We start from the raw sequence: 17,858 nt of genomic DNA, 5'->3' as shown, positions 1-17,858 counted from the left end.
AACACCCTGCCTAACATCATGCCTGACACCTTGCCTAACACCTTGCCTAACACCCTGCCTAACATCATGCCTAACTCCCTGCCTAACACCCTGCCTAACACTCTGCCTAACACCATGCCCAACACCCTGCCTAATACCATGCCTAACACCCTGCCTAACACCCTGCCTAACACCCTGCCTAACACCCTGCCTAACACCCTGCCTAACACCCTGCCTAACACCCTGCCTAACACCCTGCCTAACACCCTGCCTAACACCATGCCTAACACCATGCCTAACACCTTGCCTAACACCCTGCCTAACACCCTGCCTAACAATCTGCCTAACACCATGCCTAACACCTTGCCTAACACCCTGCCTAACACCCTGCCTAACACCCTGCCTAACAACATGCCTAACATCCTGCCTGACGCCCTGCCTAACACCATGCCTAACATCCTGCCTAACACCCTGCCTAACACCCTGCCTAACATCCTGCCTAACACCCTGCCTAACACCATGCCTAACATCCTACCTAACACCCTGCCTAACACCATGCCTAACACCCTGCCTAACACCATGCTTAGCACCCTGCCCAACACCTTGCCTAACACCCTGCCTAACACCCTGCCTAACATCCTGCCTAACACCCTGCCTAACACCATGCCTAACATCCTGCCTAACACCATGCTTAGCACCCTGCCTAACACCCTACCTAATACCATGCCTAACATCTTGCCTAACACCCTGCCTAACACCATGCCTAACACCTTGCCTAACACCCTGCCTAACACCCTGCCTAACACCCTGCCTAACACCCTGCCTAACACAATGCCTAACATCCTGCCTAACACCCTGCCTAACACCATGCCTAACATCCTGCCTAACACCCTGCCTAACACTCTGCCTAACACCCTGCCTAACACCATGCCTAATACCCTGCCTAACACCCTGCCTAACACCCTGCCTAACACCATGCTTAACACCCTGCCTAACACCCTGCCTAACACCCTGCCTAACACCCTGCCTAACACCATGCCTAATACCCTGCCTAACACCCTGCCTAACACCCTGCCTAACACCCTGCCTAACACCATGCCTAACACCCTGCCTAACACCCTGCCTAACACCATGCCTAACACCATGCCTAACACCCTGCCTAACACCATGCCTAACATCCTGCCTAACACCCTGCCTAACACTCTGCCTAACACCCTGCCTAACACTCTGCCTAACACCCTGCCTAACACCCTGCCTAACACCATGCCTAACACCCTGCCTAACACCCTGCCTAACACCATGCCTAACACCCTGCCTAACACTCTGCCTAACACCCTGCCTAACACCCTGCCTAACACCATGCCTAACACCCTGCCTAACACCCTGCCTAACACCCTGCCTAACACCCTGCCTAACACCCTGCCTAACACCCTGCCTAACACCCTGCCTAACACCCTACCTAACACCCTGCCTAACACCCTGCCTAACACCCTGCCTAACACCCTGCCTAACACCCTACCTAACACCCTGCCTAACACCCTACCTAACACCCTGCCTAACACCATGCCTAACACCCTGCCTAACACCCTGCCTAACACCATGCCTAACACCCTGCCTAACACTCTGCCTAACACCCTGCCTAACACCCTGCCTAACACCCTGCCTAACACCCTGCCTAACACCCTACCTAACACCCTGCCTAACACCCTGCCTAACACCCTGCCTAACACCCTACCTAACACCCTGCCTAACACCCTGCCTAACACCCTACCTAACACCCTGCCTAACACCCTGCCTAACACCCTACCTAACACCCTGCTTAACACCCTGCCTAACACCCTACCTAACACTCTGCCTAACACCCTGCCTAACACCCTACCTAACACCCTGGCTAACACCCTGCCTAACACCCTACCTAACACCCTGCCTAACACCCTGCCTAACACCCTACCTAACACCCTGCCTAACACCCTACCTAACACCCTACCTAACACCCTGCCTAACACCCTGCCTAACACCCTGCCTGACACCTTGCCTAACACCCTGCCTAACACCCTACCTAACACCCTGCCTAACACCCTACCTAACACCCTGCCTAACACCCTGCCTAACACCCTGCCTAACACCCTGCCTAACACCATGCCTAACACCCTGTCTAACACCCTACCTAACACCCTGCCTAACACCCTGCCTAACACCCTGCCTAACACCCTGCCTAACACCCTGCCTAACACCCTGCCTAACACCCTGCCTAGCACCATGCCTAACACCCTGCCTAACACCCTGCCTAACACCCTGCCTAACACCCTGCCTAACACCATGCCTAACACCATGCCTAACACCTTGCCTAACACCATGCCTAACACCCTGCCTAACTCCCTACCTAACACCCTGCCTAACACCCTACCTAACACCCTGCCTAACACCCTGCCTAACACCTTGCCTAACACCCTGCCTAACACCATGCCTAACACCCTGCCTAACACCATGCCTAACACCCTGCCTAACATCCTGCCTAACACCCTGCCTAACACCCTGCCTAACACCCTGCCTAACACCCTGCCTAACACCATGCCTAACACCCTGCCTAACACCCTGCCTAACACCCTGCCTAACACCATGCCTAACACCCTGCCTAACACCCTGCCTAACAACCTGCCTAATACCCTGCCTAACACCCTGCCTAACACCCTGCCTAACACCCTGCCTAACAACCTGCCTAACACCCTGCCTAACACCCTGCCTAACAACCTGCCTAACACCCTGCCTAACACCCTGCCTAACACCCTGCCTAACACCATGCCTAACACCCTGCCTAACACCCTGCCTAACACCCTGCCTAACACCATGCCTAACACCCTGCCTAACACCCTGCCTAACACCCTGCCTAACACCCTGCCTAACACCCTGCCTTATAATTTTCTTCTAACGTACTTTCACTTGTGTCATGGTTGCCAGTCGTCGTGAGCCGCACTGCGACCTTCACGCTTCTTTGGTCTATTCATATTGAAATTATTTCCTTATGTTTATCTATAATTTACCTCTTCTAAAAAAAATCAGTGTAAGTGCTAGGGAAAATATAAATACACACTGTATGTTTTTACCATAGCAAGAATACCAGCTGCTAAACACTGGCTCGCCTCTTCTGGTTTAGGTTTCTTTGGTGTTTATATAACTAGTTTGACTAGCTCTGGCAGTGACGACTTCTCTGCGTTATAAGTACTCCAGCAGTGTTGGCAGTGACGACTTTTCCTCTACGTTCTTCCCTTAATTAACATTCAAGTCGTCATTTAAGAAACAAAAATAATATTAATTGATGTTCCAGTACAAGGGGATGTTTTTTATTCGTGTCTTTGTGTTTTAAATCCCAAGTTATTAAGCAAGTGAAGGAAACAGTGTTGGCAGAACACAACTGCTCAGTATGATGATCCTGGTAATATTGTGCGGTCTGGCTCCGGTACTCTCGATCACACGTCAAGTAAGTTAATTAAAGTGTTGCTTCATTTTCTGTATTCTTTAACGTATCTTTTAGGGATGGGGTCTTGATGCGGGTGAAGGGCTCTTGATCCATGGAACTAAACTAATCTCCTCTTTCTCAGATGAAAACTAATTAATCTTATAATTTAAATCCTAAGCGCGTCCCCATGAATATAATGATTATGATGAATGAGTCGTGTAATACATTACTGTCCTTGGATAGACAGGTAAATGAGATTACAATGTTTGGATTGATGGATGAATCACATTATCGTACTTAAAGTGATGTGTTAAACACATTACACTACTTGGGATACACAGGTGAATGGCAGTGAAAATTTTGAATGATATAAGCCAACCAGCTGGTCTAGAAAAACACGTAAGCAAACACTAGGACATCTTTGTCATATATGTCCTAGAATTTGAATAAACGGGTGAAAAATATTACGTGACTTGGATTAATGAGGGAATGAAACTTAATGTTTTGGTGGGTGAAAGTTGTGAGAGTGATGAGTATACCAGTATATACTCATATATAAACACGTGTATGACATAAAATACTTAAATACACGGCAAATTAACTTTTAACTTCAAATATTTTATATTCATAGTAATTAATGAACTTTATATCTGTTTATTATTAATGTATGTATAGACTGATGAAAATTAAGTCGAGTGATATTTATCTCTGTGTATATAACCTCAGTTTTATTAAGAAAGTTACACGTAGTGTTACTTAATGATGTTAGAACAGTCGATTGTCTTTAAACCCAACCGACTTTTCAACAAAGAATGAAAATTTGACCTCGGATAAGCCAACAGAACTAAATAGGTTAATTTATGTTTACCAGAATCCCAAATTTATCCTACTAAATTTCAAAAAAATTTCTTAGACAATAATCAATGTTTGGACATGTTAAAAGTAATGTGATATGGTTCACACAGGGAACCTAACAGTTTACGTAGGTCGCACAGTAGATCAGATCAATTGATTGCATAACGATTTACATAGGTTTGATAGCGGTACACAGGCTGCATAGCGATTTACATAGGTTGTCCCAGTACAGTTGACGATGAGTGCAAGTGAAGCTCTTTGCAAGGATAAATAATACAAGTCAGATGTGACAGGTTAACAATCTCATGCAGCAATAATCACACTTGACCCCCTGGTAGGTCACTACCTTTGTCCTCATCTGTTTCCAACAAAAAAATATTATTATTATTATTATTATTATTATTATTATTATTATTATTATTATTATTATTATTATTATTATTATCATGGAGCTCTAAACCCGTAAGGAATATACAGAGCCAGTGCGGAGGGGGGGATGGAAGGTTCTCTCATTCCTTTCTTTGTGTATACCCCTTGACGCTAGTGAGGGGCTCTTGATCTAGTGCCCCTCAAAAGAGGTTCCTTGACACTGGTGAGAGGCTCTTGATCTAGGGCTCCTCAAGGGAGGATCCTTGATGTTGGTGAGGGGCTCTTGATCTAGTGCCCCTCAAGGGAGGTTCCTTGACGCTGGTGGGGGCTCTTGATCTAGTGCCCCTCAAAGGAGGTTCCTTGACGCTGGAGAGGGGTATAACCAGTTTGTTCGGTGTTCTGGTAGCGGGGAGTAAATGATACGTCTTCGAAGGTTTCTTACTTTATTGTTAAAGTCGTGGTGGGTACACAGGCTTGTGTGTTGTGCCCATGGCCCGGGCAGGGCCATCCCACGAGAGATAGCTACTAGGCCTTGTGTCTTCCTGCTAGGCCGCTGAGTCAGAGTGTGTGGGACCAGCTTCCCACAGGCCTGGACAGGCCCAAAGGGCAGCGCTTTAGTGGCGCGAAATATGAACTAAGCTGGCAGACAGCATAGGCTGTCTGTGCAGACAGTACAGGCTGTCTACATACTCTCGGCCACCTACCCCGCGTTGTCCCGACGCGACAATACTGGTGGTAAGAAAAACTCGGTCTCTCGTAGGAACAGGGCACAGAACACAAAATAAAAAACATATATATATGCATATGGACATGGAAAAAAAACTTCCTACAGGGAGGAAAGAAAAAAACATGTGGGGTGTGCTAAGCATCGTGGTCATAGGCAGTGAGCGTCGATGGGCATCACTGCACGCCTTCCTGCATCTGGACAGATACTGCAACACAGGAGACATCGCTGCGGCTGAGCTGTGACGTAACAGGGTACGGTCTCCTCTGGAACGGTGAAGCAGACATCGTAGGAGTCGCTGCAGGTTTCACTCAACCTGGGGCACGACATGCTGGTGCCCTCGAGTGAGGCGTCGACAAAACTCGGCAACTGGGCAGGACTTCTGGCAAGCGACTCAGGAGGACACTTCTCAACTGGTACTGTCGCTGGGCTGTCACTGCCGACTAGCGTGGAGCGAGTCGTGGCAGAGACGACTGGGCGAAACATCTGGGAGTCGTAACATCATACACCAGACTGCAGTGAGCGAGCTAGCAGTCAAAGTGACATCATCTTTGTGCAGGCTGCTCACTGAAGCTTGTGACACGAGGCTGACACAGCGCCTGCCGACAGGGCTGACTGCGGGTTGACGAGTGTCATTCTCTCGGCAGTTGGAGCTATAGCAGAGGTTAGTCTAAACGTCCCAAGACTTTTCTCTACATATAACTGCATTCTGAAGGTCTTGAGGTGAAGTGAAACAAATCTCGATGGGAATCGTAGCAGGTATGATTCTGCAGAACATCTATGAGCGACGAGCATAAGAGCTTTCTGTACAAGGGGGCTCTGGCTCAGAGCTGACTGATAACAACTGTCAAACACACTGGTCACGTCGGGTGACTTAGCACACTGGTGCTACTCAGGTCTGGCTCAGACCTCACTGGACACATGGAAACTACACACACCCGCGGTACATGCGGTACACTAACATGTGAGAACACTGACTGAGAGGAATTAATTAACACACGGCACATATATTCTCTCAATCTTCTCGACAATACTGAAATAATTACTAGAAACATTCGATGTGATATCATGTGATGTCGCGAGGTGACGTCAGCAGACATCTCGAGGTGATGTCAGGCAGACATCGTGACGTCATGAAGTCGAGCAGCATCGTCGGTGACGTCAATGTGATGCAGGCAGCAGACCACAGCATGAGGCCTGGGACATCTGGCTCGGTAACTCACGTGGCTTGTAGATCCACGTGACATCTCCCACACCCCACGTGGCATCGGGATCCACGTGGCGTCGTGATCTAAGAACATAAGAAAGGAGGAACACTGCAGGAGGCCTGTTGACCCATACTAGGCAGGTCCTTTACAAAACATTTGCCCAACCCAATTTTCAATGCTACCCAAGAAATAAGCTCTGATGTGCAAGTCCCACTCAAATCCAACCCCTTCCACTCATATATTTATCCAACCTAAATTTGAAACTACCCAAAGTCCTAGCCTCAATAACCCAACTAGGTAGACTGTTCCACTCATCAACTACCCTATTTCCAAACCAATACTTTCCTATGTCCTTTCTAAATCTAATTTAAATCCATTACTGCGGGTTCTCTCTTGGAGAGACATCCTCAAGACCTTATTAATATCCCCTTTATTAATACCTATCTTCCACTTATACACTTCGATCAGGTCTCCCCTCATTCTTCATCTAACAAGTGAATGTAACTTAAGAGTCTTCAATCTTTCTTCATAAGGAAGATTTCTAATGTTTGTATTAATTTAGTCATCCTACGCTGAATGTTTTCTAACGAATTTATGTCCATTCTGTAATATGGAGACCAGAATTGAGCTGCATAATCTAGGTGAGGCCTTACTAATGATGTATAAAGCTGCAGTATGACCTCTGGACTTCTGTTGCTTACACTTCTTGATATAAATCCCAGTAATCTATTTGCCTTATTACATATGCTTAGGCATTGCTGTCTTGGTTTAAGGTTGCTGCTCACCATAACTCCCAAGTCCTTTTCGCAATCTGTATGGCTAAGTTCTACATCATTTAACTTATAAGTACTAGGGTTATGGACACTCCCGAGCTTCAGAACCTTGCATTTATCTACATTGAACTGCATCTACCACTTTTCTGACCAAGAATAGAGTTTGTTTAAATCCCCCTGAAGTTCCATAACATCTACGTTTGAATCAATTATCCTACCTATCTTTGTGTCATCGGCGAATTTGCTCATATCACTAGTAATTTCCTCATCAAGATCATTGATATATATTATAAACAACAACGGGCCCAAGACTGATCCCTGTGGAACGCCACTTGTTATAGATCCCCACTCGGATTTAACCCCATTTATGGACACTCTCTCCTTCCTGTCTGTGAGCCATGACTCGATCCACGAGAGCACTTTTCCCCCAATGCCATGAGCTGCTACTTTCTTTAACAGTGTGTGGTGCGGAACTCTATCAAAAGCCTTACTAAAATCTAAGTAAATAATATCAAATTCTTTATCGTGGTCAACAGCCTCAAAAGCTTTACTGAAGAAAGTTAATAAATTAGTTAGACAAGACTGGCCTCTTGTGAATCCATGCTGAGTATCATTAATCAAGCTATGCTTATCGAGATGGCTTCTTATAATCTCAGCTATAATTGACTCTAGTAATTTGCCTTCAATTGAGGTCAGGCATATTGGGCGGTAATTTGACGGTAACGACTTTTCCCCTGTTTTAAAAATAGGAATTACATTAGCCATCTTCCACATATCAGACACTACACCTTTTTGAAGAGATAAATTAAAAATATTAGTTAATGGTTCACAGAGTTCCATTTTGCATTCCTTAAGAACCCTTGAAAAAACCTCATCAGGACCCGGCGACTTATTTTGCTTCAGTCTGTCTATCTGCTTCACAACCATTTCACTAGTGACTGTGATGTTACATAATTTATCTTCTTCTAGCCCACTATAAAAATTAATTACTGGAATATTGTTAGTGTCTTCCTGTGTAAAAACCGAGAGAAAATAATTATTTAAAATCGAGCACATTTCATTCTCTTTGTCAGTAAGATGTCCATAGTTATTTTTAAGGGGACCTATCTTATCTTTAACTTTTGTTCTATAGACCTGGTAAAAACTTTTTGGGTTAGTTTTAGAATCCCTAGCAACTTTAATTTCATAGTCCCTTTCAGCTTTTCTTATCCCCTTTTTAATGTCCCTCTTAATGTCAATATACTGATTCATAAGATGACCCTCGCCTCTTTTGATACGCCTATAAATTCCTTTCTTATGCCCTAGTAGATATTTCAGGCTATTATTCATCCATTTTGGGTCATTTCTATTTGATCTAATTTCTTTATACGGGATAAACGTTCTTTGAGCAGCATGTATAGTGTTCAGAAAACTGTCATATTGATAGCTCTCTTCGTTACCCCAGTCAACAGATGATAAGTGTTCTCTAAGCCCATCGTAATCTGCTAAGCGAAAATCTGGGACTGTTACTGAGTTACCGCTACTATCGTACTGCCATTCAATGCTAAATGTAATTGATTTGTGGTCGCTAGCACCCAGTTTTTCTGAAACTTTAAATTATTAACAAGGGATTCATTGTTTGCCAGAACTAAGTCAAGCAGGTTATTTCCCCTTGTAGGTTATGTCACAAACTGCTTCAAAAAACAATACTGAACTACTTCTAAGAAGTCGTATGATTCTAAATTCCCAGTCAAGAAATTCCAATCAATATGACTAAAGTTAAAGTCTCCTAGAATTACTACATTATCGTGCCTTGTGGCCTTAACAATTTCCTCCCATAGTAGTCTCCCTTGGTCCCTATCTAAGTTTGGGGGACGGTACATCACTCCTAAAATCAGTTTTTCATGCCCCTCTGAAAATTCTATCCAAACAGACTCTGTATGTGTTACTTCAGACTTAATACCCGTTTTTATGCAACAGTTCAAGCGATCTCGGACATACACGCCACCCCCCTTCCCGATACTTCTATCTACTTGGAACAATTTAAAACCCTGAATGTAACATTCCGCAGGCATGTCCCGACTTTTTTAATTAAATCACGTCTCAGTTAAGGCAAATACATCAATGTTACCTGCACTAGCAACTAATCTCAACTCGTCCATCTTAATCCTAGCACTACGGCTATTAGCATAATAAACATTGAAAGACTCTCCTTTCTCTTTACCCTTCCTGCTCATTTCTATTTTTCTACTAAACCTATTACTGTCCTTATCACCCAGTGTCACTGGCTTTTCAATATCTACCTCGTTCTGCTTATTACTAGTTCCCCAGGTGCTTATGTTCTTATGTTCTTATGAGTATACAGCAGGGCGAGGCAAGGAACGGCCACTTCCTCTCCCTCCTACAAACACGTGGAGAAACTCACACTGGCCGTAGAAATCACCACAAACTCACCTCTGGCTTGCTGAAACAGCTGTGCTGAGCTGAACAACATACAAGTGACGCTGAACACGTGACTTGAGAAACAGCGTGGGACGCTGTGGCGTGGGGTCACTGGGACGCCACTTACAATTCTCGAAGAAATTCGGCAAATTTCGGCTGGATCCTGCTTGTACCTGTGTCTGGATGCTCAAACGTGAAGACACGACATCAGAATAACTCGTTGAGAGACGGATGCTTCTTGAATGGGATGATGAAGTGCTCTCGTCGATCGAGTCATGGCTCACAGACAGGAAGCAGAGAGTGTCTATAAATGGGGTTAAATCCGAGTGGGGATCTGTGACAAGTGGCGTTCCACAGGGATCAGTCTTGGGCCCATTGTTTATAATATCAATGATCTTGATGAGGGAATTACTAGTGATATGAGCAAATTCGCCGATGACACAAAGATAGGTAGGATAATTGATTCAAACGTAGATGTTAGGGAACTTCAGGAGGATTTAAACAAACTCTATTCTTGGTCAGAAAAGTGGCAGATGCAGTTCAATGTAGATAAATGCAAAGTTCTGAAGCTCGGGAGTGTCCATAACCCTAGTACTTATAAGTTAAATGATGTAGAACATAGCCATACAGGACTTGGGGGTTATGGTGAACAGCAGCCTTAAACAGCAATGCCTAAGCGAACGTAATAAGGCAAATAGATTACTGGGATTTATATCAAGAAGTGTAAGCAACAGAAGTCCAGAGGTCATACTGCAGCTTTATACATCATTAGTAAGGCCTCACCTAGATTATGCAGCTCAATTCTGGTCTCCATATTACAGAATGGACATAAATTCGTTAGAAAACATTCAGCGTAGGATGACTAAATTAATACATAGCATTAGAAATCTTCCTTATGAAGAAAGAATGAAGACTCATAAATTACATTCACTTGTTAGACGAAGAATGAGGGGGAGACCTGATCGAAGTGTATAAGTGGAAGATAGGTATTAATAAAGGGGATATTAATAAGGTCTTGAGGATATCTCTCTCCAAGAGAGAACCCACAGTAATGGATTTAAATTAGATAAGTTTAGATTTAGAAAGGACATAGGAAAGTATTGGTTCGGAAATAGGGTAGTTGATGAGTGGAACAGTCTACCTAGTTGGGTGATTGAGGCTAGGACTTTGGGTAGTTTCAAATTTAGGTTGGATAAGTACATGAGTGGGAGGGGATGGATTTGAGTGGGACTTGCACATCAGAGCTTATTTCTTGGGTGGCATTGAAAATTGGGTTGGGCAAATGTTTTGTTAGTAGGATGAATTGTAAAGGACCTGCCTAGTATGGGCCAACAGGCCTGCTGCAGAGTTCCTCCTTTCTTATGTTCTTATTCCTTCCTTCCTCTCTCCGGGCAAACACAACTGCTGCGACCACCGCTTCCCACCATTTATGACCGGTTTGTTTGGTGTTCTGGTAGCGGGGAGTAAATGATACGTCTTCAGAGGTTTCTCACTTTATTGTTAAAGTCGTGGTGGGTACACAGGCTTGTGTGTTGTGCCCATGGCCCGGGCAGGGCAATCCCACGAGAGATAGCTACTAGGCCTTGTGTCTTCCTGCTAGGCCGCTGTGTGAGTGAGTGTGTGTGGGACCAGCTTCCCACAGACCTGGATTGGCCCAGAGGGCAGCACTTTAGTGGTGCGAAATATGAACTAAGCTGACAGACAGCATAGGCTGTCTGTGCAGACAGTACAGTGGAAATATAAACACATATGCAGTATAATGTGATCCTTTATTGACTACGTTTCGCCCAGACAGTGGGCTTTTTCAAGTCACAAGCAGATCTACCTGGGGTGGAAGGGACGCGAGTATTTATAGTCAGGTTCAGAATGCTGAGGTCAGGTGGAGAATGCTGCATCTGATGATTTACTGAGTGGAGTTATAGAGTCTAAAACCTTGGGTAGCTTGGAAATGAGTGTTTTTATGTGGGATAGCGATGAAGAATTTCTTGGCAAGTGGTTCAGTTATGTTATAGAAGCCACTATTCTGGTTGAAGTTGTCGGATATAGAAATAAGTGATGATTCCAGGATTCTTCGGTATTGAGTGTTGTCTTCTGTGGCGATAAGTTTTGAGTTTCTGTAGTTTATCAAGTGGTTTTGTGAATTACGGTGTTGTACACAGGCATTCCTTGTGTCGTCAGACCTGCTTGCGTATTCGTGTTCTGAAATAAGTGTTTGGAGGTCCCTTGATGTTTCGCCCACGTATAATTTGTTGCAGTCATTACAAGGGATTATGTATACCCCTGCAGAGGGTGGAAGCTTGTCCTGTCTATCACTGGTAATTCTTGAATACTGATAAGTTGATACTGTAATTATTCATCTATAAAGGTTATTTACATTTAACCCCAACTCTGCTAGGGTGAGATTGATATATGCAGAATGGGTGTCATCTCTGGGAGGATCAAACTCTGTTGCACTGGCTAACTCATGCTGTATTTGAGGCAAATCTGAATTGGTAGTTACAAATGATACTTGAGGATTTCTCAATACCTATCGTGTACGTAGGGAATAACGGCATTCAGGTTGATCGTCTGACTGAGTATCAGTGGTAGAGAGTACAGGATCAGGAGGATTGTCAGAGTCTGTCACATTTGTCTGGGTTGGAACATCATTATCATCACATACCAACTTCATATGATCTAAATGCGATTCTTTATACTGACCAGTACTAATTTCTCTAACCTTATACTTATTACCAGTGATATGTTCAACTACTCGATAAAGACCAACAAACTTTTGATCAAGCTTAGGCATTGCAGACGTTTTGTTAAAGTTAGTCAGCATAACTCTCGAACCTACTTTGATTTTGGATGGCTTTGCTTGAGTGTTTGTGACTCTTGTAAATTCTGCTGTTGATTTATGAAGTGTTTCACGGATTCTTCTAAAGACACTTTGAGCTAAGCTGGTACGAGTTGCTATGAAATCATCAGGGTTGTAATTTGATTTCGGATTAGAATATAGCAACTCATAAGGCAAAAGTTTATCTACACCGTACAATGCATAATATGGAGTGTCACCTATGGAAACATTGTAAGCAGAATTTATAGCACACTGCACATCAGGTATAACTTCATCCCAAGTTTTACTGTTGGGATTGATAGTGGCTCTCAAGACATCAAGTACTTTCTTATTGGTACGTTCCGCTACCCCATTGCTGGCAGGATGATGAGGAACAATGGTGGATTTAGAGATCTTGTACAAGGTACACAAATTTTCAAGAATGTCATTACAGAATTCACCTCCATTATCTGTTACTAGGGACTTAGCGGTGGTATGCCTGCAGATAATGAGTTCTTTAAACGCTTTAGCTACTGTCTCTGCAGTCTTATCTGCAATAGGAACTAACTCACAATATCTGGTGAAATGGTCTACCATAACACACAGATGTTTGTTGCCCTGGAGGGAACATTGGAAATTAGTTAACAAATCTAGCGCAACTCTTTCCCAAGGTTCGCTAGTAGTTGGATACACTTGGATTGGATTAGGGCCATTAGCATTACCTTTATGTTGCATGCAGACACTACATTTTTTAACATACTCAGAAATATCAGTTGCCATATGAGGCCAAAAGTATTTCAATCTGGCTTGTTTTACTGAACGATCCATACCAGGGTGCGCAACACCTGGTACATCGTGAACTAGCTGTAAGGCTACATTCACTAGTGACTGTGGAATTACTAACTGGTAAACTCTTCTGCTAGGAGTACCCAACTCGGCTGTTCGATACAGTAATTCTTGGTTCATGACAAAGTCACTGATGGGTGCTGGTGGCTTCACAGTCAGAATAAGATCTTCCTGGAGCAGGAATCGAATCACACCAGACCACATGGGGTCTGTTCGTTGAGCATTCTTTACATCCTCAGCACTAAATGGAGGGTTTGCAGTTACTATACTAACATGTCACGATAAGGCATCTGCGACTACATTTGACTTGCCAGGTAAGTGTTCAAAGGTGGGATTGAACTCTTGGATAGTCAAGGTCCATCTGGCTAACCTTCCAGTAGGTTGTTTGTTCTGGAGTAAAGGTATCAGTGGAGCGTGGTCTGTCAAGACATGAACAGAGTACTGATAAATAATGTCTCGGAAGTGCTTTAAAGACCATACTATTGCTAAAGCTTCTTGCTCAGTTACTGTATAATTACGTTCAGCCTTCGTAAGGACTCGGCTAGCAAATGCAACTGCGTTGTACTTGCCATAAGTCTTCTGAGCTAGTACGGCACCTATGCCAATAGAACTAGCATCAGTTTTCAGATAGAAGGGCTTAGAGAAATCTGGAAATTTCAAAATTGGAGCAAATGTTAGCTTTTCTTTTAGAGTTTGGAATGCTCTTTCTTGACGGAAGGTCCAAACAAAAGGAGCATCTTTCTTAAGCAACTCAGTTAGAGGAGCAGCAATGGAAGAAAAATTGGCAATGAAAGATCTATAAAAACCTGCTAAGCCCACTAAGGATCTTACAGCATCAGCAGTTTTGGGAGTTGGAAAATTTAGTACTGCAGTTACTTTACTTTGGTCAGTCGTAACCCCTCTAGGAGTGACTACATGACCAAGAAACTTAATTTCTGATCTGAAAAATTGACATTTAGACAGTTTGATCTTTAAATTGGCTTCTTCAAGCTTACCAAGTACTACATCAATCTTTTCAAGTGTGTATCCACGTCTTTAAACATGACGATTACGTCATCTAAGTACACCATAAGTGCATTACCTATGAGACCTCTAAAGATAATAGTCATGAGCCTTGAGAACGTGATAGGGGAGGATCGTAATTCAAACGCCATACAGAGGAAGTGATAATGACCTGTAGGAGTGGAGAATGCAGTTAGCTCTTGGCTGTCCTCGTGAAGAGGGACTTACCAAAACCCTTGTAACAAGTCCAGGGTTGAAAAGACTTTATCTCCGATGTTACGTAAAAGATCACCCAGTACAGGGAGTGGGAAGCGATCTGGAATAGTTTTCGCATTTAACTTCCTAAAGTCAATCACTGGGCGCCAAGTACCATCCTTCTTAGGTACTAGGATCAAGGGCGCATTCCAAGGTGAATTGCTAGGTGCAATAACTCCATCATCACGCATTTGATTGATCAATTCTTCTGCGACAGCAACTTGTGAATGAGGCATTCTGTACGCAGGTATATAGATAGGTCTAGTACCAGGTTCAAGTGGAATACGATGGGACAATAAGTTCGTTATACCCATCTTCTCACCTGGTAAGGCAATGGCTTTACGACGTTTGTTCAACAGAGTCAACAAATGCTTGACCTCGTCTGGGAAGTCAGTGGGAGCTAAGTCTTTCTCCTCAACTGGTGGAACAGATTGATCCTACTCTCCTAATCTCCTAGTCTCCTACTCTCCTAGTATCCTACTCTTCCAGTCACCTAGTCTTCTACTTTCCTAGTCTCTTAGTCTCCTACTCTCCTACTCTCCTAGTCTCCTACTCTCTTAGTCTCCTAGTCTCCTACTCTCCTAGTTACCTACTCTCCTAGTCTCCTAGTCTCCTAGTCACCTAGCCTCCTAGTCTCCTACTCTCCTACTCTCCTAGTCTTCTAGTCTCCTACTCTCCTAGTCACCTAGTCTCCTACTTTCCTAGTCCCCTAGTCTCCTAGTCTCCTACTCTCTTAGTCTCCTACTCTCCTACTCTCCTAGTCCCTAGTCTCCTACTCTCCTACTCTCCTAGTCTCCTAGTCTCCTAGCCTCCTAGTCTCCTTCTCTCCTAGTCTCCTACTCTCCTCTCTTAGTCTCCTAGTCACATCGTCTCCTACTCTCCTAGTCACCTAGTCACCTAGTCTCCTACTCTCCTATCCTCCTAGTCTCCTACTCTCCTAGTCTCCTACTCTCCTAGTCTCCTACTCTCCTAGTCACCTAGTCTCCTACTCTTCTAGTCTCCTAGTCTCCTACTCTCATAATCTCCTACTCTCCTAGTCTCCTACTCTTCTAGTCTCCTACTCTTCTAGTCTCCTACTCTCCTAGTCTCCTACTCTCCTAGTCTCCTAGTCTCCTACTCTCCTAGTCTCCTACTCTCCTAGTCTACTCTTCTAGTCTCCTACTCTTCTAGTCTCCTACTCTTCTAGTCTCCTACTCTTCTAGTCTCCTACTCTCCTAGTCTCCTAGCCTCCTAGTCTCGTAGTCTCCTACTCTCCTCTCCTAGTCTCCTACTCTCCTAGTCTCCCAGTCTCCTACTTTTCTAGTCTCCTACTCTCCTAGTCTCCTAGTCTTCTACTCTCCTAATCTCCTAGTCTCCTACTCTCCTAGTCTCCTACTTTTCTAGTCTCCTTGTCTCCTACGCTCCTATTCTCCTAGTCTCCTACTCTCTTTGTCTCCTAGTCTCTTTGTCTCCTAGTCTCCTACTCTTTTTGTCTCCTATTCTCCTTGTCTCCTACTCTCCTTGTCTCCTACTCTCCTTGTCTCCTACTCTCCTTGTCTCCTACTCTCCTTGTCTCCTACTCTCCTTGTCTCCTACTCTCCTTGTCTCCTACTCTCCTTGTCTCCTACTCTCCTTGTCTCCTACTCTCCTTGTCTCCTACTCTCCTTGTCTCCTACTCTCCTTGTCTCCTACTCTCCTTGTCTCCTACTCTCCTACCTTATACACATATGTTTATTCCAGTTTAGTGATATTTCTCGGTGTGTAATACATTTTTCTTATCAGAATATTAATTCATTTAATATTCTAATATTTCCACTTAACTTAATTCACTCTATGACCCCACTGGGTTTAGAACTCTGTTTTAATTATAATAATAATACCTATTAAATTACGTAAGGAAATCCGAGGAAATATGTTGGTTCTTCTGTGGCTTATCACTTTTGTCACCTTAACATTACACACCTGCATTGGAAATAAATGGTATAAAGTACCGACACAATGGAAATATAAACATATATGCAGTATAATGTGATCCTTTATTGACTACGTTTCGCCCACACAGTGGCCTTTTTCAAGTCACAAACAGATCTACCTGGGGTGGAAAGTATGCGAGTATTTATAGTCAGGTTCAGAATGCTGAGGTCAGGTGGAGAATGCTGCATCTGATGATGTACCGAGTGGGGTTATAGAGTCTAAAATCTTGGGTAGCTTGGAAAGGAGATTGGATAAGTTTGTAAGCAGACCTTCTGCTTCCATTCCTATGTTCTTATGTGGGATAGCGATAAAGAAGTTTCTTGGCAAGTGGTTCAGCTATGTTATAGAAGCCACTATTCTGGTTGAAGTTGTCGGATATAGAAATAAGTGATGATTCCAGGATTCTTCGGTATTTAGTGTTGTCTTCTGTGGCGATAAGTCTTGAGTTTCTGTAGTTTATCAAGTGGTTGTGTGAATTATGGTGTTGTACACAGGCATTCCTTGTATCGTCAGACCTGCTTGCGTATTGGTGTTCTGAAACACGTGTTTGGAGGTCCCTTGATGTTTCGCCCACGTATAATTTGTTGCAGTCATTACAAGGGATTATGTATGCCTCTGCAGAGGGTGGAAGCTTGTCCTGTCTATCACTGGTAATGTCCTTCATGGTCGTGGTTGTGGAGGTAGATACTTGGAATGAGGTATTGGAAAAGATGTTAGAAACGTGTTTGGTAATGGAGTTGGTGGAGAGGACTATATATTCCTTCTCGGCAGTGTCTTCTCTGGGTGTGTTGAAGATGTTTAATGCCCGTCGTCTGCAGTCTCTGATGAAGTGACGAGGTTAGTGGAGTTTAGAAAATAAAACGAGCATTAAACATCTTCAACACACCCAGAGAAGACACTGCCGAGAAGAGATATATAGTCCTCTACCAACTCCATTACCAAACACGTTTCCAACATCTTTTCCAATACCTCATTCCAAGTATCTACCTCCACAACCACGACCATCAAGGACATTACCAGTGATAGACAGGACAAGCTTCCACCCTCTGCAGGGGCATACATACAAGCCTAACCATGCAGCCAGAGAATACGGAAGGATGGATCAATGTGATCAGTAAGACACGCCGTCCCTCCAAGGAGCAGGTAAACCAGATCAAATCACCTTCCAGATTCAAGGTAAAGGCTTATGGGGAACACAAAA

At 44.0% G+C, this 17,858-nt stretch overlaps 1 protein-coding gene across 1 annotated transcript in view; it reads left to right on the top strand.

The window, feature by feature from the left end:
• Nucleotides 1-3,169: 3,169 nt before the first annotated feature.
• Nucleotides 3,170-17,858, top strand: part of LOC128689928 (aminopeptidase N-like) — a 159,064-nt gene continuing 144,375 nt past the window's right edge. Inside the window, exon 1 of the mRNA XM_070088674.1 lies at nt 3,170-3,457. Within this exon, the coding sequence (XP_069944775.1) occupies nt 3,401-3,457 (57 nt within the window). The 5' untranslated portion in view covers nt 3,170-3,400. The remainder of the gene's footprint in view (nt 3,458-17,858) is intronic.

The sequence above is a fragment of the Cherax quadricarinatus genome, chromosome 25 (genome assembly GCF_038502225.1).
Source record: "Cherax quadricarinatus isolate ZL_2023a chromosome 25, ASM3850222v1, whole genome shotgun sequence".
Lineage (NCBI taxonomy): Eukaryota > Metazoa > Arthropoda > Malacostraca > Decapoda > Parastacidae > Cherax > Cherax quadricarinatus.
Note: the sequence above shows the minus strand (reverse complement) of the source record. Positions and strands in the feature narration are given on the sequence as shown.